Raw genomic sequence first — 20,739 nt, 5'->3', positions numbered from 1 at the left:
CACCGGGACACCTGCAGGCTCCGCCAGACTTCTCTGTGCCACACCTGGGCACACGCTGCCCAGACGAGGCGCGGGGTCCCCACAGCCGAGCGGGGAAGAGTTTGTTCGGGCAGGCTGGTGCTGGCATTCGGGGAACGGTGGGGACAGGGCTGAACTCTTGAACCCGCAGCGGCAGCTCCCGACCAGATGCCAAGCACGGAGCACCCCGTGGAGCCCAACGTGTGAGCAGCCCCCGGCCGTGCCAGACCCCCCTGCTCCCCTCACGGTTCATCGGCAGGACACGGGGGACGCTGTCACGCGTCCTTCCCCGCCATGGCCGGCGGGCGAGGACGAAGAAGCCGGTGGGGGCTGCAGTCCCGAGACCCCGAGATCCTGGCTGAGTCCGCGCAGCTCATCACACCGACGTCCAGCTGCAGTCGGGGGGCGCGAGTGAAGCCCCTCCGTCCCGTGCGGCGGGGGTGGGAGGCGGGCTGCAGGAGCTCCGCGGGACATGCCGGACCCCTACCGGGACATCCCGGACCCCTGGCGGGACATCCCGGACCCCTCCCGGGACACCCCGGATCCCTCCCGGGACACCCCTGACCCCTTCGGGACACCCCGAATCCCTCCCGGGACACCCTGGATCCCTCCCGGGACACCCCTGACCCCTTCGGGACACCCCGGAACCCTCCTGGGACATCCCTGACCCCTCCCGGGACATCCCGGACCCCTCCCGGCACATCAATAACCCCTCCTGGGATAACCCCTCCCAGGACACCCCGGACCCCTCCCGAGACATCCCTAACCCCTCCCGGGACACCCCGGATCCCTCCCGGGACACCCGTGACCCCTTCGGGACACCCTGATCCCCTCCCGGGACCCCTCGTTCGCCTCCCGGGTCTCCCCGTGTCCGCCGCGCGGGGGCGCTGCCGTGCCCGCTCGGTGTCGGGGGGCGTGGCCGCAGCCCGCGGGTCTCTCCGCGGCCTCGCAGCGCCCCCTGCCGGCCGCGCGCGGGGGGGGCGGGGCCACGAGGACGGCGCGCGCTCCCAGCGGGGGTGTGGCCCCGCCCACCGCGAAGCCGCTTCCGCCCCGCCGGTGCGATTGCGTCATCAGCGTGCGCCGGGCGGGAGCCGCGCCGGGAGCGGAGCCGCTGCCATGGCCGGGATCCTCTTCGAGGACATCTTCGACGTGAAGGACATCGACCCAGAGGGCAAGAAGTTCGACCGCGGTGAGTTGGGCCCCGGCCCGCTCCTCCCGGTCCCCTGTGCCGCCGGCGCTGGCCGCTCCGCGTGTTGCCGGCTTCCAGAGCGCCCCGCTTCCCCAGGGTTTCCCCAGCCCGGCTGCCGTGCCCTCCGCACCCCCGCGGGCCCTGTGCCTTTCATTTCTCGCCCCCCCGTGTTCCTCTCCCTGTTTGTGCACACCTCCGTCAGCTGCTGGGCTCGGGCATCCATCCCAAACCCGTCCGAAAACGGCTCCGGAGCCAGCCGGGGGTGGGAAGACGAGCCGGTTCCCACCCAGCCCTCGGGGATCTTCTCTGTCCTGATCCCTGCCTCTGCTGCTTTCCCCAGTGTCGCGCCTGCACTGCGAGAGCGAGTCCTTCAAGATGGATCTCATCCTGGACGTGAACATCCAGATATATCCCGTGGACCTGGGTGAGCCATCGGGCTGCCAGCACAAGGGCGAGGCAGCCGGTGTCAGCTTGGGTGGGCGAGGTTAGAGAGGATGGAGAATTCCTGTGACCGAGGAATAAGCTGCCTCAGGCTTCCTTGTGCCGCAGTCTTGTCCCCGGGTAACAGGAGGTTCAGGGCTCTCTCAGTGTACTGAGGCTGGGCTGGGTTTCTGGTTCACCTGCCTGGGTGTATTTGGGCCCACCATTGTCCCTTTCCCCACAGACACTGTCTGGGGATGCGGCTTCAGCTGATGGTAACCAAGCTTTAAGGGAAACCTCCTGAAAGTAACTTCTGCAACTAAACACGCTAAACGCTTGGAAAAGAAAATATTGCCCTTGATGAAACACCAAAGGGCTGAAGCTGATGCTGCAGGGGTCTCATGTACCTGCCCAGGGTTCAGCCAAGCCATCCTGTTGTGTCCCCTGGAAACAGCCGCAGTGTCCTTGTGACTCTGGTTTCCTCCGTGATGTGGGGAACAAGGAGACACAGGATCCAGTGTGACCTTTCACACATTCCCCACAATCCTGTTGGAGGACTGGCAGTAGGGACAGAGCTTGTTTAGCACCCCCTGCCAGGGTGGCCCTGAGTTCTGGCTGTGTGTGCTGCTGCTCTGGTTGTGCTCTAACCTTCTCACTGCTCCTGTGGCCTCCTTGCAGGGGACAAATTCCGCCTGGTCATTGCTAGCACCTTGTATGAGGATGGCACTTTGGATGACGGCGAGTACAACCCCACGGATGACCGGCCATCGAGGTACAGGCCCAGCTGGGACCCACGTGGGTGGAGATGAGAGAAGATGTGAAATGCTGAGGTTGAATGTTTCAGCTTGGACTCTGAGAGGAATTTCTTCACGGAGGGGGTGATTAAACATTGGAATGGGCTGCCCAGGAGGATGGTGGAGTCACAGTCCCTAGCATTTTTTAAAGGAAGACTGAACGTGACACTTGTGGTCTAGGTGTTCAGTCACAGGTTGGACTTGATGATCTGAAGGGTCTTTTCCAATCTGATTGACTCTGTAACTGTGAGGTGCCTTCTCCCAGAGGACACTGAGCTGGGGGAACGACCAGGTTTGATTCCTTGCTGACCTCAGGCTGTGCTGTTGCAGGGCGGACCAGTTTGAGTACGTGATGTACGGCAAGGTGTACCGGATCGAGGGGGACGAGACCTCCACGGAGGCGGCCACGCGCCTGTGAGTGCCTGTCGAGAATGGGGGGACACAGTGCCCTGGGGTGGGAAGCGCTGGGATCTCGGCTCGGGCCCCCCATGGGATTCCCTGCTCTCACTACTCCTCTCCTCCCACCTCAGCTCTGCCTATGTGTCCTACGGGGGACTGCTCATGCGGCTGCAGGGGGACGCAAACAACCTGCACGGGTTTGAGGTGGACTCTCGCGTTTACCTGCTGATGAAGAAGTTGGCCTTCTAGCACGCCTCCATGGACTGCCCCACAGACATCCAGCTGGAGCCCTGAGAGCCCACATTCTGCTCCAGCATCCATGCTGCCCAGCTTCTTCAGAGCTCTCCCCCTCCTCACCCCAGTGTCTTCTGACTCCTGCTGGAATCCACAGCTCTGTTTGTGAGGAGAGAGGTGCCTGACATCTGGGTGGACACCATGCTGGATGCTCCGGTCTTGCCTGATGGCATCTCCTCACCTTCCCCTGTGCTCTGGCCAGGAGGAAGTGGACTGGGACAGCTGCTGCCTGCCTCTGGGGACTGGGGACCATTCCCTCAGGAACCATCCTGAGGCAGGCTGCCTTGGTTTTGATTAAACTGGGATGTTTTCTACATCTGGCTCTGTTTGTTAGGAGATGTGGCTGGCAGGGAGTGGACACACCTGCGCAGGGGCCAAGGGGGAACCCTGCCACTTCCCAAAGGATGGGGAGTCCAAACCTGTGGCAGGTGGGTACAGAGAGGAGGAGTGGCAGCTCAGGCCCCATGCAGGGCTGTGCCAGGGGATCCTGCAGCACAGGTGGCTGCTGCAGGTGGGAGGAGGCACTGGGCAGAACTGGGAGCATGTCCCAGAGGAGCTGGCTTCTGCCCTGGGCACAAGGACGCACACAGCTTTTAGAAAAATAGCTCTTTAATTGAAAAGCATTCACAGTAGAGGTGCCTGCCCTGATGGGAGCAGGGCCTGTGCCTGCTGGCACGTGAGTGTCACCGTTTGCCTCCATGCGCTGCACAGTAGACAAAGACTTGAGGAACAGGTGCCAATGCTTTCCCAGTGGGCATCTTGCTGGGCACCCAGAGCACAGCTTAGTGTCCTGCAGGATCGCTCCAGCATGGCTTTGTGGTTGAACCCTGCATGCAGCCTCATCAGGCCCCACATGGAGGGTCTCTGCCATCCCCCTGGCCTTGCTTGCACAAGACCTTGGCCAGGTCGTGGAAGAAGAAGCGCAGCTTGCCCTGTACCAGCTTCCGGTAGGTGAGGAAAATGCTGGTGATGTGGGTCTGCTCAATGGAGTGTGGGGAGCAGCTCTGCTCCCAGTGTCCTGCCTGAGGGGCGAGAGTGGGACAGAGGGGTGTCAAAGGCCGTTGCATCCAGCCCAGCCCATCTGGCACCTGTGGTGGTCTGGCTCATGTGGGGAGGTCTCACCTCCCAGCTGAAGGTCTGCAGGAGCAGGAAGAAGGAGTTGGCGTGTCGGTAAAGCTGGCTCAGCTGCCTGGCGCCGCACTCATCGCTCACCTGGCCCTGGGCCCCTGCCGCAGCACCCACCAGCAGGGCCAGGTCACACAGGATCTCCCGCCGCTTGGTCTCGTTCTGGGGGAGCAGACAGTGACCCCCAGGGCCTCGTTGCTTCCTGTGCTCACCTTAGGTCTGGATGGGGTCCTCTACCCTCCCTGTGCCACCAGATATGCCCACAAGCACCTTGTTTAGCATTTCTGGTGCTTGTGCCAACCCAAGATTCCTTCTCCAGTCCTGTTAGTACGCCAGTGTCAGCACCCTCCTCCCAGCCCCTCTCACCGATTTGGATTTCCACTGCTGGAAAGTGAAGTCCACCAAGGGCAGCACTGCGGGGCAGCTGAGTGCAGGCAGGGCCTGGCACTGGTCCTAGCAAGGAGAGATGTCAAGCTGAGGTGCCAGGAACTGTGCATGTCCCTGGTCTTGGGTTTTATGGGGGACCGTATCCTCACCACTCTCTTTTCCATGTCCTTGGCCTCCGCGATGTATTTCTGGATAAGCCTGTTGTCACAGACCAGCCGTGTTGGGCTGGCATGGTCCTCTTTCACGTGCAGGAGGAAGGATGTGAGGAGGAGCAGTCCTGGAGGAGATGGGGTTACCTTGTGCATTGTGCCAGCCCAGAGCCAAGCCTGCAGTGGCAAGTCCTCTCCCCAGCCCTTTGGTGGCCCCGTGGTAGGGATGCGGGGAGATGTAAGTGGCCGAGGAGGGCCGTGTGCTGCTCTCCAGTCAGCCAGCGAGGGGTGCCCCGTGCTCACGGGCGAGAGCCGGGGTTTCCGTGCCAGTGGTGTGTGCCAAGGGGCCGCACAGCCACGCCTGCCAGGTTTTTCGGCCGCGCTCCAGGCAGGGAAGCAGGGCTGTACTCCCTGTGCAGACCAGGGCCAGCCCTCCGGATCCCTGCCAAGAGCGGTTCCAGGCGTCATGTGCACTTCGGGGAATCCCGGCCTGCAGTGTCCCACAGGGAACATCTGTTCCTGGCCGCTGCCCTGGCTGAGTGCTCCTCTGCCGGCGCTGCCTTCCCCAGTGCTGCTGCACACCGCTGTGCCCAGCAGCTGCCCATCCTGCCAGCTTCTCCAGTGCCCTCTTTGCATCCTCCTGCCTGCCTCGCTCCCTGCCCTGGCACTACACCTGTCCCCAAAAATCCTCAGTGCAGCCTGTTTACCTAGGATGGGCATGGAGAGATGCTCGGTTGCCCTCACACGCTGGCAGTGGCTAGGTCCAACCAGCCCAGAGCCACCCTTGGGGTTAGGTGCCCATCTGGGATTCATCGTGCAGGGGACACGGTATCCAGCGTCCCTTCCTGCGCACCCAGTCCCCCCTTTTAGCCGCACACTCACTGTTCAGCTCCATGCTCAGCTGGGGGCTTCGGCCCTGCATCTTCCACCGTGGGGCCAGCGGCTGCTCCCTGGCTCCCGTCCCCCTTCCATGGAGGGCAGTGGTGGCGCGGGTTCCCCGCGAGCCGCCCAGCCGGGACGGAGGGCCGGAGGCCGGGAGCGGCCCCGGGACAGCACGGCGCGGCTCTGTGGCTCCGGCCCGGCCGCCCGGCCGAGGCAGCACGATTTCCTGTTGTGTCGCCGCTGACCTTCCAGCAAAGTCGCAGCAGGGGCCCCGGGCCCGGGGGAAGGCTTCCTGCCTCTGGCCGCTTCCTCCCTTGGCTCGGGGCACGGGAAGGGCGTCCCTGGGCGCCCTCCGTGGCTGCTCACCTGCCCCCGGGCCTGAGCGCTCAGCAGCCAGCACCTCGGTGATCAGTGCCTGTCCAGGGGTAGGGGGTGGCCCTGGTACCTGCAGAAGGGCTGGCATCAGTGACCCTGCACTGGACAACCCCGGGAACATCAACCCTAATGAGGTCCTGCTCCTGGCTGTGGCAGCCAGGTATGAAAGCCACCAAAAACCCTCTCCCAGAGGTGGACCATAATCCTGGTGACTCTCTCCCAGGGTGGTGACCTTTACCCTATTAGAGCCTCATCTCTGTTGACCCTCACACAGAGGGATGCTCTGACCCCTCCCTCCACCAGAGGTGACTCAGGGAGCCGGAGATCCCTGCGATGGCTGTGGTTCATGGGATCCCTCTGAGCTGGGGAGGGCAATGGATCACAGGGGTCATGGCCCCAGGGCTCTTTCACCAGGGGTATTTCTTGGGAGTGGGCTGGGTGAGGCACCCACGGACGTCCCCTCCCTGGGGGCCCTGTTCAGCACCACGCCTTGGCACGGCTGTGACATTCCCCGGCAAAGTCAGCTCCCACTGGCCATTCTGGCAGGGGGTGCGCATCCCCATGCCCGTGTGTGCGTGCGTGTACGCCCGTACCGCACACGTGTACACACCCACCGCGGGCACCCTCAAACCTACGTGAACACACGTGCGCTGCCCTGGCACGCGTCAGGCCACGAGCTCAGATCACCCTCCATCCTGGCAGTCCCCACGGCTTCCCTGTGGGGGACACCCCCCTCCCAGCACACATCCTCTCGCTCCCGGTCTCCCTGCAGCGCGTGCGTTTCCTTCTCACACCCCAGCTCTCGCACACTCTCGCACGTTCCCACCCCTGTCCCTGTGGACAGCAGTTCCCGGCAGCGCCTGGCTGGGTGACAGCAGTTAAAGTAAACACCCCGGCCCCGCTCCACCTGCCCCATGCCCTGCTCAGCCCACAACAGCCCACCTTGCAGGGTGCCTGGATGGGGGGTCCAGAGGGTGCCACGACTCCAGGGATGAGACTGACTGCCCCGGCTTGCCCGGGCACAGCTGGCAGCAACGGGACCCGTGAGCTGCGGGGTCAAACGCCTCCAGGCTTCCCCCACACGGCCGTGGCTCTTCTGCGGACGTGACAAGCTGCAATCGTGCCCGCGATCACGCCCATCAGCACCCTCAGCCCCTCTGCCAGCTCTGACCTCGGGCCCTGCGCGTCCCCATGTCAGTCCCTGCCATGCCCCCACCGTGTCCATTCCCTGTCCCTCGCTGGGTGCAAAGTCACTGGCGATGCCGGGCTGGAGAGTGCGGTGCCCTGCGTTCCTTCTTGATTAGGCAAACAAACCTGTCAGGGGAAACTGGAGAGCAACTGGACACTGGACGTCTAGTGGACCCCTCATGGACAGCCTAAGGTGCCTACAACAGTCCCTTTGCTCCAAAATATTCCTTTCAACAATGCCAGAAGTTGGCAGGCAGCAGGAGCCAGTGCCCGTGGGCAGCCTGGTATTCCTCTGCTGGAAAGGGCAATGCCAGCGTTTCCTGCCCGTGCCAGGGGGGCAGGAGATATGCGGGAGAGCCCCTGCTTCTGGCCCCAGCCCGATCCCACGGACGCTTTGTGCTGTAGAGGGAGAGAGTGTGGGGGCAGTAATTGAGGCGCAGGGACCCCAGAAGGGCACGGGGGCTCCGGCCAGGCAGCCCGGGCTCTCTGGCAGGGGACAGGAAGCCAGGCGGGGGCCGCGGGGCTGCACAGCTGGCCGGATCCCGGTGCCAAGATTCCCACCTCTCCTTACGGGGTGCAAAGTGCTGGGAATCCCGCTGCAGGGACAGCCGTTCGCACCCACTTTGCCAAGGTGCTGAAGACAGCAGGAGGTGCCAGGAGTCAGGGAAGGGGAGGGGGGGGACGGGGGACTGTGGTTCGGTGGCACAGCTGCTGTCCCCGCAGGCCACCCAGATGTGCTCGGTGGGCACCCCCAGGATGTCAGTGCTAGCATGGGAAGCAAACCTGGCCTTCCAGGGCGGGGAGGGGGTCCCAGCCCCCTTTGAAGCCCCCATAAAAGAGTCAGGAATAAAGGAAAGAGAAAGTCAAAGGAACAAAGAGAGCGGCTAATCCCGGAGTGAGCAAACAGCCCCGTTTGCTCAGGGCACAGCTGGCTCCGGGGCCAGGGAAAGGAGCACAGCGGGGCTCTACGGGTGCCAGGCAGCGGGGGACCCTCTGCCCGGGCTGCCCCTCCCTGAGCACGGGCAGTCCCCGGGAGCAGGTTCCCTCCTGGACCCTCCGGGCTTTTTTACTACATATGCAAATTGCCAATAAACATCCGTGGGCAAATCCTACTCCCCGTGCGACCCGGTCCTTGCAGTGCTCCCAGACAGCCATCCCAGGAGAGCACCCACGCTACCGGGTAAACGGACTTGCAAGGGGCACCTTGGCCGGGGTACAGCAGCTTGGGGGTGAAGGATGGCAGGGTTTTACCTTTCCCAATTTTCAGCAAGCCACATGCTGCCCAGCACCCCTGCACAAACCCCTCGGTGCTGCCCAGAGGATGTCCATGGGCAAACCCTCCTTGCTTTGGGCAAGGGCACCTAATGCCAGTGGCTCTACTGGCATCTGGGGCGATTCTTCCTCTACCGTCCCGCTTCTCGGCCAGGCTGAGTGTGCTGGGAGGGCACCTCGTCCCTCTGCCTCCATCCCATGGAGAGGAGAAGGGGTTAATGCCAGGCAGCCGAGCCGCAGGTGGGCGCAAGAATGAAATTCCTTCTCGCTGTCCTGCGAAGTCTGGGCACAAATATTTGCCTGCATGTCCGGTGGGGAGGGGGGAGACCACCATCGCATCTGGGAGCTTGTTAATCCCCATGCCAAACAAGGCCCCCACATGCCCCACATGCCCCCCACCTTCCTCCTTCTGGGGTCACCCTGAAAAGCCTTTGAGGAGGGGACATTTGGGGTCAGGGGGACACCAGCACCTTTGGGTGCTCCTATGAGCAGGGAGCTCTGTGGGGTTGACCAGGCACTGAGAACAGGTATCCTGTTCAGGGACACCACCAGGACCTGCTTGGCACAGCAGATGAGACTGTTTTGGGGTTTCCATTCCGCTCCCCGAGCCGTGGCCACCACAGCAGGATGAGATGAAGGCAAGGGCCCCAGCCATCCCCCAACGCACCCTCCATAATAAATTCCATGTGTTCACAGACAGAAAATAGCCAACTTCCCCCACTCCACTGTTCCCCCAAACTGCATCCCCCTTCCTTACCTACCACCCCCCGAACTCCCTCTATCCCCAGACCCCCCTGGCCTTCATCTGGGATGGCCCAGCCCTGCAAGTCGCCTACCAGTTGTGCAAATATTGCCGGAACGGCTGTAATCCCTGTGTCCAACGTGAATTATGAGATATTTCCACCCATTACGACAGCCCCCCCCCCCCCCCGCCCTGCCGCGTGTGTGAGGCCGGGGGGATTAGACACGGCACAAGCCACGCTCAGCACAAAGCTTTGGGGAGGCTGACGGCTCTCCGCATCCCACAACGGGGCGGGGCAGCCGAGGGGGGCTCTTTTTGGAGAGAGGGAGTGCCCCACATGCCTTCCCGTCTTCAGGCTTATGCCTGGAGGGGGTGTTGGGGTGCCCAGAAAGGCAGCAGGAGGCTGAGAGAAGGGGGTCCCAGGGCATGCAGTTTCCACCACGACCTCATTCCTGGGGAGCAGAGGCTCCTTCCTGTCGCCCTGAGCCGGGCTCGTGTTCAAAGCCGCGAGCAGGCAGCAGCTAATGAGGGCAGACAATGGGAGCTGCGCAGGGCAGAGCGAGGGCGAGGGCCTGCTGAGACAGCCCCCCGTGCCAGGCGTGGCACAGCCCTGGCACCACGATCCTCTGGAATACTCCGTGGGACTCTCACCACTGGGCAGGGCACATGCCACAAAGCCCCTGCAGAACTACAGGCTGTTCTCTAGGGCACCGTCGGGGCACCCCACCTGTACTTTGCTGGGACAGGAGACACCCCATGGGACCATCACCCGTGCACTGGGGACAAGCCAGTGCCCGCCCTGGGAAGAGGTGAAGGTGCCAGGCTTGAGGCCGCCCGTGGCCAGCCGTCTCCATCGCGGTACAGCTCCAGCTGCCTGCAGCTGGCTGCCCTGTTGGGGATGTGCCAGTGCCAGGCCCAGCTCTGCAGCCTCAGAGGTGCCTTTGTGCAGAGCACTGCTCCTTGCACACATGTGCGGGCGCTGAGAAGCAGCTGGTGGGACTGGGGACCCTTTCCCAGTGCTGCCCTTGACTGGGACCATCCCCTCTCCAAGAGCACAGGGACCCCCAAGGTTCTGTCCAGCCACTTCTGCCTATTGATGAGGGCACCCCTTGGCTTTCTGGGGGCAGCCTAGGCTGTGGAAGAGGGGAGCCCAGGCATGGCTGGAGCATCCATCTCCTCCCTGCCCATGTGCCCCCCTCCCTGGGCAGGGATGCCCAGCACCCTCCTGACCTGGTAGGTCCCATGCCAGCATCCCACCCTCCTCCCAGCCTGGTAATGCCCTTGCAGCCCCTCTCTTGCCACCCCATGCCTCGGATTCCCCTGTGCCGAGGAGGCTGCAGCCAGGCGGGTTCCCCATCTCTCTTTCCTTTCCCCTGGAAAGGGGAGGGAGCTTCCCTCATCTCTTCCCTGTATTCCGCAGAAGAGCCAGGAGACTGTGACGAGCTCTGGGTGCACAGAGCCAGCACCGGATTCCTGGCACCGGCGGGACCGCTGGGAGCCATCGCCCGCCTCCTCCCTGCTCGGCCCCGCTCACGTCCCGCCGTCCCCAGAGCCGCTGCTGTGCTGCAGCGGGCACCGTGCAGCGACGCTGGCACAGCTACACAGACCCCAACCCTTCCCCGCCCTCCGAGTCGCTGGATCCTCGGCCAGCGAGGACGTCGGGAGAGAGCAGAGGGGACAGGTCAGTGACACTGCTGGGGACGCGGGGAGGGCCGAACGTGCCATGCTGCCAGGCACGGTCGCTGTTCGCAGAACGTGCTTGCGAGCAGCGGCGTGTCGGGGACAGCCGTGGCCGGGGGATGCCCGAGGTCCAGGCAGTGTCCCAGCCTTGGTGATGCCAGCGGGCCGTCCTGCCGGAGAAAGCCCGGCTACTTCTTGCCAGCTCCTGCCACGAGCCAGGTCCCCGGCAAGGCCAAGCTCCCCTGTCCCACTGCCCTCCCCGGGAGAGACGTGTGCCAAACCAGGTCAGGGAGCGGGATGGGGCAGCCGTGGACAAGCTGGGGACGGGCAACCCCATGGCACAGGGGCACGGGGCGGTGGGCTGCAGCCCCCCCCCCAGCTGCTCGCTGGGCTTCGGGGAGGCCCATGAGGAGCTTTCTGGGGAGGCAGGAGCCTGTTGTGCTCCAGCTGTGCCGTGTTTCCCTAGCTACACCGCGCAGCTGGCCGGGTGTTTGCACCGCCCGGAGTTGATTTTGGCAGCCCCGCGCTTCCCCCTCCTCCCCTCCCCACCCGCCTTCCCCCTGCCGGGCGCCCGCCTGCCACGCACCCACCACCCTCAGCCTCTCCCTGCCACCCTCGGCGGGGGTGGCAACAGGGACACGGGTGACACAAAGTGCCCCCACTCCTCATAGGCTCGCCCTCCCCTAAATTCGTGCCTCAGTTTCCCCAGATGGATGATGCTTTCCTCGAACATTTCCATGGTGCCTACCCACTGCCAACGTCTGCCATGCCTACCAGCCCAGGTGTGGGTGAAGAAAGGGACTGGTGCTGGGTGCTGCTCTCACAGCATCCCCCCTCCAGATGCCCCTTCTGTCCCTGGGCAAGGGAACCCAGACACCCTAGGATCCTGTTCCCCTGCAGCCTCTGTCACTGGTGGGCAGGATCCCAGGGTCCCACTCTGGAACCTTGCTCTGCCCAGGGTAGGCAGCAGCAGGAGAAATTTAGGAATGTGGAAGGCTGGAGGGGGTTGGTTGTGCCTTTGCAGAGCACATTGTGCATTGGGGGAGGGGGCTGGCTGTTTTGGGAGCCCATGCTCAGGGGTGCTGAGTGGATGGAGGAAGGGAAACCATGGATGGACCGTGCCTTGCAGTGCCCTGTGTCCTGGGGGACAAGGGGCTTGGGAGTGGACTGAGTGGATGGAGTAACCTCCAGGATGTCTCATGCCTGAGGAGTGGAGGACAATGAGCCCTGGAAGAGCTCATGACTGAAGGTGAACTGTGTGGATGTGTGGGCACCAGGATGCTCCATGCCCAGGAGATGCCCTGTGCCAGGAAGAGTACACAAATTGAGGAGACAGGCATTTGAATAGGTGTGCCCTGCAAATGCCTTATTCCTGAGAGGGCTGGCTTATCTGGACGAGGAGACTCCCGTGGGGGTCATGTCCTTGAAGAGGGGAACGTGAATGGGGGCATACCTGGGACATCCCGTGCTCAGGAACACCCCATGCACTGAGGAGGAGGTGTGGATGGTGGTGGTGGTGTCTCCACAGTGCCACATAGTCCCGAGGGTGCTGTGTGCATTGGGAGGGGGTGTCTCCAGGATGCCCAAAACCTGAGGGTGCCCAGTACTCTGAGGGAGGGTTATATCACAGAATCGTATCCTAGACCGGGCTGGGTTGCAAAGGACCGTGAACATCATCTAGTTCCAACCTCCATCCCTCAGGCTCCCCGTGCCCTGGCACGTCAGCAGGGATGCTCCGCACTCGGGGGTACCGCATGCCGGGGGAGCAATGAATGGGGGGGGTCCCCAGGACATCCCGGGCGCGGGGGTACGCCCTGCCTGGCGGGGCAGCCGCCTGCCCCGGGTGTCGCCGGACCGGACGGGACAGGACAGGACGTCCCGTGCCAGGCGGGGGCGGCGGAGCCGGAGCCCCGGGGGTATGTGGGGGGGGTCGGAGCGCGGCGGGGGGCGCATCCCACCCCCCCCGGCCGGCCGCTGCCTGCGCCTCATTAGCAGGGCCTTTGTTTGCACAGGGCTCGCAGCTCCCGCTTGCCCATGCCGCCGCCTATAAAGCGGGGCCGGAGTCGGCAGCCGGGCAGAGGCGGCGGCAGCGCCCGACAGCGCCCGGCCCCCCCTCCCCGCCGCCGCCTCCGGTCCCGGTCCGCCCGCCCCGGCCGGCCGGCACCATGCGCGCCGCTGCGCTGTTGCTGCTCGCCCTGCTCCCGCTCCGGCCGCTGCCCGGCCGCGCCGCCCGCCCCAAGCTCGCCCTGCCCATCCGGCCCGACGCGGAGCCGCTGCCCCCCGGCGGGGCGGCAGGTAGGAGCCCCCTGCCCTACACCCCTCCTTCCCCCGCTCCGCGCACCCCCTGTCCCGTACAAGCCGCTGCCGCGCCCCCCCCCGTCACTCATTTCTCGTCGGGCACCCCCTCCCTGCCACCCGCACCCCCGTCCGTGCATCGCATGCCTGCACCCCCCCTTCTCCGGCACCCCGCGTTCCGCCCCGGGCCCCCCGGCCGGCCGGGACCGGCACCGGGAGCGCAGCGGGCGGCGGGGCGGTGCCGGCCGGTCCGGGGCTGCGGCAGGGGGGTGCCCGCGGCCCGGAGGTGACCGGCGACGGCGGTGGGTGGTCGTGGGGTCTCCGCAGGCTGCGCCTTCGGGGGACACTTCTATGCTCTGGAGGAGACGTGGCACCCGGACCTGGGAGAGCCCTTCGGGGTGATGCGCTGCGTTATCTGTCACTGCGAGCCGGTGAGTGCCCCCCACACACCCCTTTCCCTGGGAGACCCCCCGGGATCCGGGTCTGCAGGGGAGGGGGCTGGCAAGGAGGCAGTTTGACCCCTCTTTTCAATACACTCCTCTCCTTCCCATGGAAGAGGGAAGCGGGATTCCTTCAGCCAGCCGGACACCTGGATGTTCTCCCCCGCGGCATGGGGGAGGAGAAGGGGGATTTAAAGGATCAGACTTCATTCTTCCTCCCCCTCCTCGGGGATGGCCTCAGGCCCCCTCCCTCCCTCTCTCCCTCCGAGCAGCTCCCCGGGGCCAGGGCTGGCGGGGCCGCGCACAGCTGCTCAGGAGGCTGGGGGCAGCGGGGAGGGGGCCCGGGTTTGGCTGCCGTACAGGCATCTGGGGACTGTGCAAGGTGTCCAGGGCTCCAGATGGAAAAAGATGGGGGAAGCCAGGCTGTGCCAGGAGGGCACACCTAGAAATGTCCTGGCACAGCTTGGCATGGCTCTCCTGGGGTCTTCTTGGCCCCCCACAGCAGAGGAACCACCGGGGGAAGCCCGTGGGGAAAGTGAACTGCAAGAACATGAAGCAGGACTGCCCCGTGCCTACCTGTCCCCGGGCCACGCTGCTGCCTGGACACTGCTGCCACACCTGCCCCAAAGGTGAGGAGAGTGGCTGCTTCTCTGCAGAGAGCCCCCGCCAGTCCCCCAGGATGCCCCGCTGGCCTGGGACAGGGGCATTGCACACCCCCTGAAAAGGACTGGTCAATTTGTTATGAAAGTCACCAGTGCCCATGACATGATGGGCAGGGGAAAGCCCTGATGGGAACAGCCTGAAAGGAGCACAGGGAAGGCACATAGGGCTAAATGCCCTGCCTGTCCATGTGCCTGTGCACAGCATGCCCCAGCTAAGAGCCCCATAGTGATTCACAGGGCACGTCTTGGTCTGTCTCAAAAGGGGCGATTTGTTATTGTCCCCCACCCCAAGCTCTTGGCCACAAGCAGCCTGGTGTGATGGTCTCCTCCTGTGTCCACCCCATGCCAACTTTGCCAGGCCCCCCAGAGAAGAGCCCTGCACTCCGCTTTGACACCTTCGAGTACTTCCAGGACAAGGAGGACGACTTGGACAAGCCCTACAATGACCGCTCCTACCTCAGCTCTGAGGGCCTGGCTCGTGACGATGCCCGCACAGGTGAGCCACCCACCCAGACAGCAGCAGTGTGGGCCACCCTCCATGCTCCCCCTCATCAGCAGCCTCTCCTCCCCAGAGTTTGTGGCCTTGCTGACGAGTGGCCCAGAGCCGTGGCACCCCACATCCAGCGCTGTGGGCAAGGCTCGCTTCACCCTGCTGCGCTCCTCCCTGCTCTTCTCCATCAGCTACGAGCGGTGAGTCCTGCCCCTGTCCCCTGTGCAGCCTGGCGCAGCAGGCATCTCTCTGGGAAAGGGGGGGATGCAACTGTGCTTGTGCCTCAGTTTCCTTTCTGATATCCCCCCATAGCGCCATAGCCTTACACTGACAGAGTGAGAGGTTTGGAGAAGGGGGAGCAGTGTGCTGGGCTCCAGCCTAGGTCAGCGGCCAGAATTTCGGCACACCCACGGTGTAGGCCCAGCCTCACCCATTTGCCTCCAGATCTGCACTGGAAACAAACAGGAACGGTTCCAGGGCTCCCGTGGGTGCAGCTGGCAGAGTTGCTGTGCCACCCTGCAGGCTCTGCCGGTGGGCAGTGCCTTGGCACTGCTGCCAGGGCTCCCCATCCTTGCCATGCCCTCCCCGGATGCCCGCCAGCAGCAGAGCCTCTCCTCTCCCTCCCTCCTTCCCACTCCAGTTTCTTCTGCTCTTCCTCACTTCCAGGCCCCTTTGCATAGTAAAGTGGTGACTAATTTCCAGCTCTGACAGGGGGAGCCAAGCGGAGCCGAAAATGCTCCTTATTTACAGCTTGAGCGCTCCGCTCCCAGCGGGTTCTGCCATGGTGCCTTTCCCGGCAGAGACCCTCATCCCGCTTTGTGCCGGTTAGACACTGCTCCAGGACAGGGGGGCCCAGAGAATTCATGCCGAGCTGGCATTTGGCAGGACAGCAGTGTTGGGCTAGTCCTGGAATGGGCGGGCAGAGCCTAGCGCTCCGCACCCCATGAGAACGTCATCCTTCCCCTGCCCACCCCAAACCCCCGGTGACCCCCGCATGCCCTCCCCGACACACCCCCGTGCCTGATGCTGAGTGAGGGTGGTGCCGGGGGAGGGCAGGGGCAGGTACTGGCCCTTGCTCACCCCCGCGGATGCTCGCAGGCTGGGGCGGCCGAGCCGGGTGCGTTTCAGTGACCCCGAAGGTAACGTGCTGTTTGAACACCCCGTGCAGAAGAGCGCTGCCCCCGAGGACGGCATGGTGAGAGGGGCTGGGAGGGCAGGGGGCACGGTGCCCCTTCCGACCCCTTCCGGGAGTGCGGTGCACCCCAGCCACCGCCCAGCCCTTCCATCCCTCACCCACAGCTCTGCGGGATGTGGAGGACGGTGTCCAAAGCCAACGTCCAGCTGCTGCGGGGGGAACAACTCCGCGTGTCCCTCATCACCCGGGCGCAGCCCTCCGGAGAGGTCCACGGGCACATCCTCAAGCACCGGGCACTCTTTGCAGGTGAGTCCATCTCCTGCATGAGCACGCAGTGGGTGCCCACCAGAACCTCCCTCATGTCCCCGTCCCTGCACAGAGACATTCGGTGCCATCCTGACCTCGCTGGACCCCTTGCACTTGGGTGCTGGGGGCATGGCCATGCTGACACTGAGCGACACCGAGAACAACCTGCACTTCATCCTCATGGCCCGGGGACTGCTGGAGCCTGGAGCGAGGGGTGAGAGCGGGCAGGGAAGGGGAGGGAGGCACTGAACAGAGGGGGCTGTGTAGACCTGAAGGAGTGCATGGCATGTCTGCAGCTCAGGATGCATGGCTCAGCATCTGTGCTGGCAGGATGGGTGGCTGGGCTGGGGGTGGGGCTCAGGGTGGGTATAGGAGCTGTGCGTGGGGTGGGGTGGAGTGGGGGGTGAGGTGTGCATATATTATGTGTTGTGTGATTTGGGGTGCACGTGGAGGGGAGGGGATGGCATGCACCTATGCAGGGGGGCAGGAGGTGCTGCAGAGCGTATGGGGTGTGAGGGTCATTGTGCAAGAAGGTTTGTGAGGTGGGTTTGTAAGGATATAGGGCATGCTGGAAGGAATGGTGAGGGTCTGGGCACACAGGGGCAGGCAACTGGCAAGAAAGTGCCAGGGGTTTGGAGGTGGTAGGCATAGAGGTGTGGGTTTGACAGTGGTTGCAGACCCCTGGTCCAGTGGGTCCGCTCCCCTCTGCCGTGTCCAGAATCCCCGTGGGTCCCGCTGAGGGTTCGCATCCTGCACCAGGACCAGACGCTACGGGAGGTCCACACCAACATCACCGTGGAGGTAAAGCCTTCTCCTCCCCCTCGTGCCCTGGCAGCCACGGTGCCCAGAGCACCAGGGCTGATCCATAGCACTCTACCCCTCGTGTCAGGACCCCGACTTCGCGGAGGTGCTGAGTGATCTGTCTGCCCAGGAGCTGCAGTGGCTGGTGCAGGGGCAGCTCCGCATCACGGCTGAGACGGAGGGCCGGCACGCACGCCGGCTGGCTGGCACCATTACCACCCGCCGCAGCTGTGACAGTGAGCACAGGGCAGGCACCCCGGGGTGCAGGGGGATTGCTGTGCTCACCCCCGTGCCAATCTCACCCACCCTTGTGCCTCTCTCCCCGGGCTGAAGCCATCCAAAGTGTGCTATGCGGAGCAGACGCTTTGCTGCCGACCAAGACCGGGGCTGTAGGCTCAGCCAAACTGGCGCTGCATGAGAATGGCACCCTGGAGTACCAGGTAAGTGGTGGGCACGCATTTCCTTCTCGAGGGTTCCGGCTGTATCTGCCACCCTGGCACTGCCCCCTGGCACCCCCACCCACAGGTGCAGGTGGTGGGCACTGCCAGCGAGGTGGTGGGCGTCACACTGGAGACCAAACCCCGGCGGAAAAACAAGAGGAACGTCCTGTTTGACATGACGCCCAGCTACAAGGATGGGCTGGTGAGCACCAGCTGATGCTTGGAGGGATGGCACAGGGACTTTGGCTGGGTCCCTGTCCCAACCTGCACGCTCTCCCACTGGTGGCAGGCCTGCGGTGCCTGGCAGGGCCCCAGCGCCCGCGATGCCCACATGCTTCTACAAAACGAGCTCTTCCTCAACGTGGCCACCAAAGACTGGGCAGAGGGTGAGCTGAGGGGCCAAATCATCTCCCTGCCCTACAGTGGACTGCTCGCCCGCTACACAGGTACCAGGGACGCGTGGGGTGGTAACGGGGGGCGATGGGGCGGCCCTGCCACACACCACCCACACCCTCCCACGCTCCCTGTCTGCACACAGAGATGCCAGTGGCGCTGGCGGGGCAGCTGGTGTCCCCCCCGGTGCACAGTGGCGCTGGGGGGCACGCCTGGCTCTCTCTGGATGAGCACTGCCACCTGCACTATGAGATCTCGGTGGCGGGGCTGGGACGCCCGAGCGACGGCACGGTCAGTGCCCACATCCATGGGGTGGCCGAGCTGGGGGAAATGGGCACCCGCCCCCATCAGCACAAGCGTCTGCTCAAGGGCTTCTACAGCACTGAGGTGAGGTGGGCACCCGGTCAGGGCACCACAGAGCAGGGGCCGGGCCAGACCTTGTCCCCACCCCAGTGCCCCTCTTGCCACGACAGGCCCAGGGGGTGGTGAAGGACCTGGACGCCGACCTGCTGCAGCACCTGGCCCAGGGCACTGCTTTCCTGCAAGTCAGCACCAAAGCACACCCCAGCGGGGAGATGCGGGGACGGGTAGGTTCTCGTCGGGGCAGGGCGCCTGCACCCATCCCCAGTGCTGCCTGCGGCCGGGTGGCACTGCCTGGAGCGGGGTGAAAGGGCACAGGATCACTCTGTTACAAGGTCCCAGCAGGACAGCCTGATGGGTTTTGTGGTCACGGTGGTTCCTTCACCAGCCCTGACCATGGACGGCAGCCAGGCAGCGGCATGGGATGTGACTTCCTGCTCATTGTCCCCTCCAGGTGCACATTCCCAACCAGTGCCATGCAGGAGGGACCCGCCTGGCCCCAGGGGAGTCCCTGGGGCCGGCAGAGCTCTCTGAGAGCACCAATACCAGGGACCAGGAGCAGCTGAAGAAGGACCCCAATTCCTGCTTCTTTGAGGGTCAGCACCGGGCCCATGGCAGCCGCTGGGCACCTGACTATGACAAGAAGTGCTCCATCTGCAGCTGCCAAGTACGAGACGGGGGGTTGTGCTGAAGGGGCAGCACCCATCAGTAACGCCCCTCTGCAATGAGCCCCATCCCTGCTGTCCCCAGAAGCGCACAGTGATCTGTGACCCCATCTTGTGCCAGCCCCTCAACTGTACCCATCAGGTGCACCCTGAAGAGCTGTGCTGCCCCATCTGTGAAGGTACCTGGGGGATGGGATGGGATGGGATGGGATGGGATGGGATGGGATGGGATGGGATGGGGGCGCTTCTTGTGAAAACAAGGTGGGGGTCCGTCTCGGAGACTTTGCTGCTGGCACCGTGTGCACCCCCTCATGGCCTTCCTCTTCCTTGTAGAGAAGAAGACAGAGCAGGAAGAACTGAAGCTGGAGCGGGCACGGGACAGTAGCGAGGGTGAGTCCTTGTGGGCATGGGCTGAGGGGGCAGCTCTGCAAAGGCTGAGTCACAAGGGCTGTGACTTCCTCTTCTTCTTCCTCTCCCAGGCTGCTACTTCGATGGCGACAAGACATGGCGAGGCTCTGGCACTCGCTGGCACCCTGTCGTGCCCCCATTTGGCCTCATCAAATGTGCCATTTGTACTTGCAAGGTGGGTGTGGGTTCCAGACTTGCTCCCCAACCTGGTCTGGCACCTTCGAGTGCTCTCAGCTCCCAGGCGCTGTAGCTGAGGCTCAAACCAGGGCATGGGGAGCTGACTGCCCTGTGCCTCCCGTGAGGCCCGTGCCCTCCCTGCAGGGCACCACAGGCGAAGTGCACTGCGAGAAGGTGCAGTGCCCACGGCTCACTTGTGCCAACCCCGTGCGTGCCAGCCCCTCTGACTGCTGCAAGCAGTGCCCAGGTACCTGCACCCCTCTCCTGCCCTCCGCTCTCCCTGTGTGCCCCCACCGGCAATGCCACAGGCTGCCCTGCCACAGGCGGGCATCCTCCCAGTGCCCTTTCCTGCAGCCCCAGAGAGGAGTGTCCCGGAGCTGGCTGACTCCATGCAGGCAGATGCACCACGGGCGTGCCGCTTTGGGCGTCGCTGGTACCTCAACAACGAGAGCTGGCACCCGTCTGTGCCTCCCTTTGGAGAAATGAAGTGCATCCTCTGCTGGTGTGTGGTGAGTGTGCCAGCCTGGGGCAGCACCAGGGGAAGGGAAGGCACCACTGTGCCAGTCCCTAGGGCTTTGGGAACGGGTGGGAGAGCAGCACCCTGGATACCCACTGCACCCTGAGGAGCTGCTGCCACCCACCCTGCTGCCCAGCCCCTCTTTCTGTTCCCCAGTCAGGGGAGACGCACTGCCAGCGCCAGGAGTGCCCTCCATCCGCCTGCGCTAGCCCTGCCACGAGGGACAACCCCTGCTGTGCCAAGTGCCGTGGTGAGTGCACTGCTGATGCAGGGGCACCGCTGCCCGAACGCTCTGTGGCAGCCCCTGCACCTCCCAGTCCCCTTGGTGCTGAGCCAGGGCTGGCACCACCACCCCCAGTGCCCTCCTGGCACCCACTGTGCCCATCTCTCAGCCCCTCTTTTCCCCCCCCCAGCCCTGGATGCCCCCTCAGATGCACGGGAGAAGGTCCACGATGCCAAGGTGGAGTCACGGAGCCACTGAGCAGTGACTGCTGCCCAGAGGGGGCAAGCACGCAGCGACGCTGGGTGGAACGGGGGGTCCCCACTACTTATTGCCCCTTCCCGTGTGGGGCTGGGGGCACAGAGGAGCACAGTGGGGCACGCATGGCCAGGCCCCCAGCCTGGGCACCCCATCTCAGCACAACTGCAATGCCAGGACTGCCCTGCCCACTCCTGCCAGTGGGCAGTGGCTGGGCTCATGGAGGCTGGGGCACCCGCTGCCCTGCTGCTCCGAGCC

At 64.3% G+C, this 20,739-nt stretch overlaps 3 protein-coding genes across 3 annotated transcripts; 2 read left to right on the top strand and 1 right to left on the bottom strand.

The window, feature by feature from the left end:
• The first annotated feature begins 1,084 nt into the window (after positions 1-1,084).
• Positions 1,085-3,428, top strand: POLR2H (RNA polymerase II, I and III subunit H). Its single transcript, XM_040074189.1, has 5 exons — positions 1,085-1,207; positions 1,548-1,631; positions 2,306-2,399; positions 2,752-2,835; positions 2,952-3,428. Exons 1-5 carry the CDS (start codon positions 1,135-1,137, stop codon positions 3,067-3,069), a joined length of 453 nt encoding a protein of 150 aa, XP_039930123.1. The 5' UTR covers positions 1,085-1,134; the 3' UTR covers positions 3,070-3,428.
• Positions 3,429-3,956: 528 nt separating this feature from the next.
• Positions 3,957-5,760, bottom strand: THPO (thrombopoietin). The gene is made up of 5 exons (XM_040073867.2): positions 5,658-5,760; positions 4,776-4,903; positions 4,606-4,692; positions 4,237-4,401; positions 3,957-4,136 (listed from the first exon to the last, which is right to left on the bottom strand). The coding sequence occupies exons 1-5, from the start codon at positions 5,695-5,697 to the stop codon at positions 3,957-3,959; spliced, it is 600 nt and encodes a 199-aa protein (XP_039929801.1). The 5' UTR covers positions 5,698-5,760.
• A 7,803-nt stretch (positions 5,761-13,563) lies between these two features.
• CHRD (chordin) lies at positions 13,564-19,978 on the top strand. The gene is made up of 20 exons (XM_058421892.1): positions 13,564-13,640; positions 14,152-14,278; positions 14,670-14,807; positions 14,884-15,001; positions 15,900-15,996; positions 16,101-16,242; positions 16,316-16,456; positions 16,961-17,043; positions 17,132-17,279; positions 17,377-17,483; positions 17,569-17,685; positions 17,773-17,929; positions 18,022-18,263; positions 18,350-18,463; positions 18,691-18,903; positions 18,987-19,080; positions 19,235-19,291; positions 19,381-19,484; positions 19,612-19,733; positions 19,841-19,978. Exons 1-19 carry the CDS (start codon positions 13,611-13,613, stop codon positions 19,711-19,713), a joined length of 2,331 nt encoding a protein of 776 aa, XP_058277875.1. The 5' UTR covers positions 13,564-13,610; the 3' UTR covers positions 19,714-19,733; positions 19,841-19,978.
• Positions 19,979-20,739: the final 761 nt, after the last annotated feature.

This window comes from Hirundo rustica, chromosome 10, assembly GCF_015227805.2.
Source record: "Hirundo rustica isolate bHirRus1 chromosome 10, bHirRus1.pri.v3, whole genome shotgun sequence".
NCBI lineage: Eukaryota > Metazoa > Chordata > Aves > Passeriformes > Hirundinidae > Hirundo > Hirundo rustica.
The sequence above is the reverse complement of the archived record's forward strand: the minus strand, read 5'-3'. Positions and strand labels throughout refer to the sequence as shown.

Excerpts from the sequence above, each read along its gene's own strand:
- POLR2H (XM_040074189.1), top strand. The coding sequence starts at position 1,135 with ATGGCCGGGATCCTCTTCGAGGACATCTTCGACGTGAAGGACATCGAC. Across the intron at positions 1,208-1,547 it reads GGGCAAGAAGTTCGACCGCG|TGTCGCGCCTGCACTGCGAG; the intron begins GTGAGTTGGGCC and ends TGCTTTCCCCAG. Across the intron at positions 2,836-2,951 it reads ACGGAGGCGGCCACGCGCCT|CTCTGCCTATGTGTCCTACG; the intron begins GTGAGTGCCTGT and ends CTCCCACCTCAG.
- CHRD (XM_058421892.1), top strand. The coding sequence starts at position 13,611 with ATGCGCTGCGTTATCTGTCACTGCGAGCCG. Across the intron at positions 16,457-16,960 it reads GCTGGAGCCTGGAGCGAGGG|AATCCCCGTGGGTCCCGCTG; the intron begins GTGAGAGCGGGC and ends TGCCGTGTCCAG. Across the intron at positions 18,264-18,349 it reads AGGGCTTCTACAGCACTGAG|GCCCAGGGGGTGGTGAAGGA; the intron begins GTGAGGTGGGCA and ends TTGCCACGACAG.
- THPO (XM_040073867.2), bottom strand. The coding sequence starts at position 5,697 with ATGCAGGGCCGAAGCCCCCAGCTGAGCATGGAGCTGAACA. Across the intron at positions 4,402-4,605 it reads AGCAGTGGAAATCCAAATCG|AACGAGACCAAGCGGCGGGA; the intron begins GTGAGAGGGGCT and ends CTGCTCCCCCAG. Across the intron at positions 4,137-4,236 it reads TGCAGACCTTCAGCTGGGAG|GCAGGACACTGGGAGCAGAG; the intron begins GTGAGACCTCCC and ends CTCGCCCCTCAG.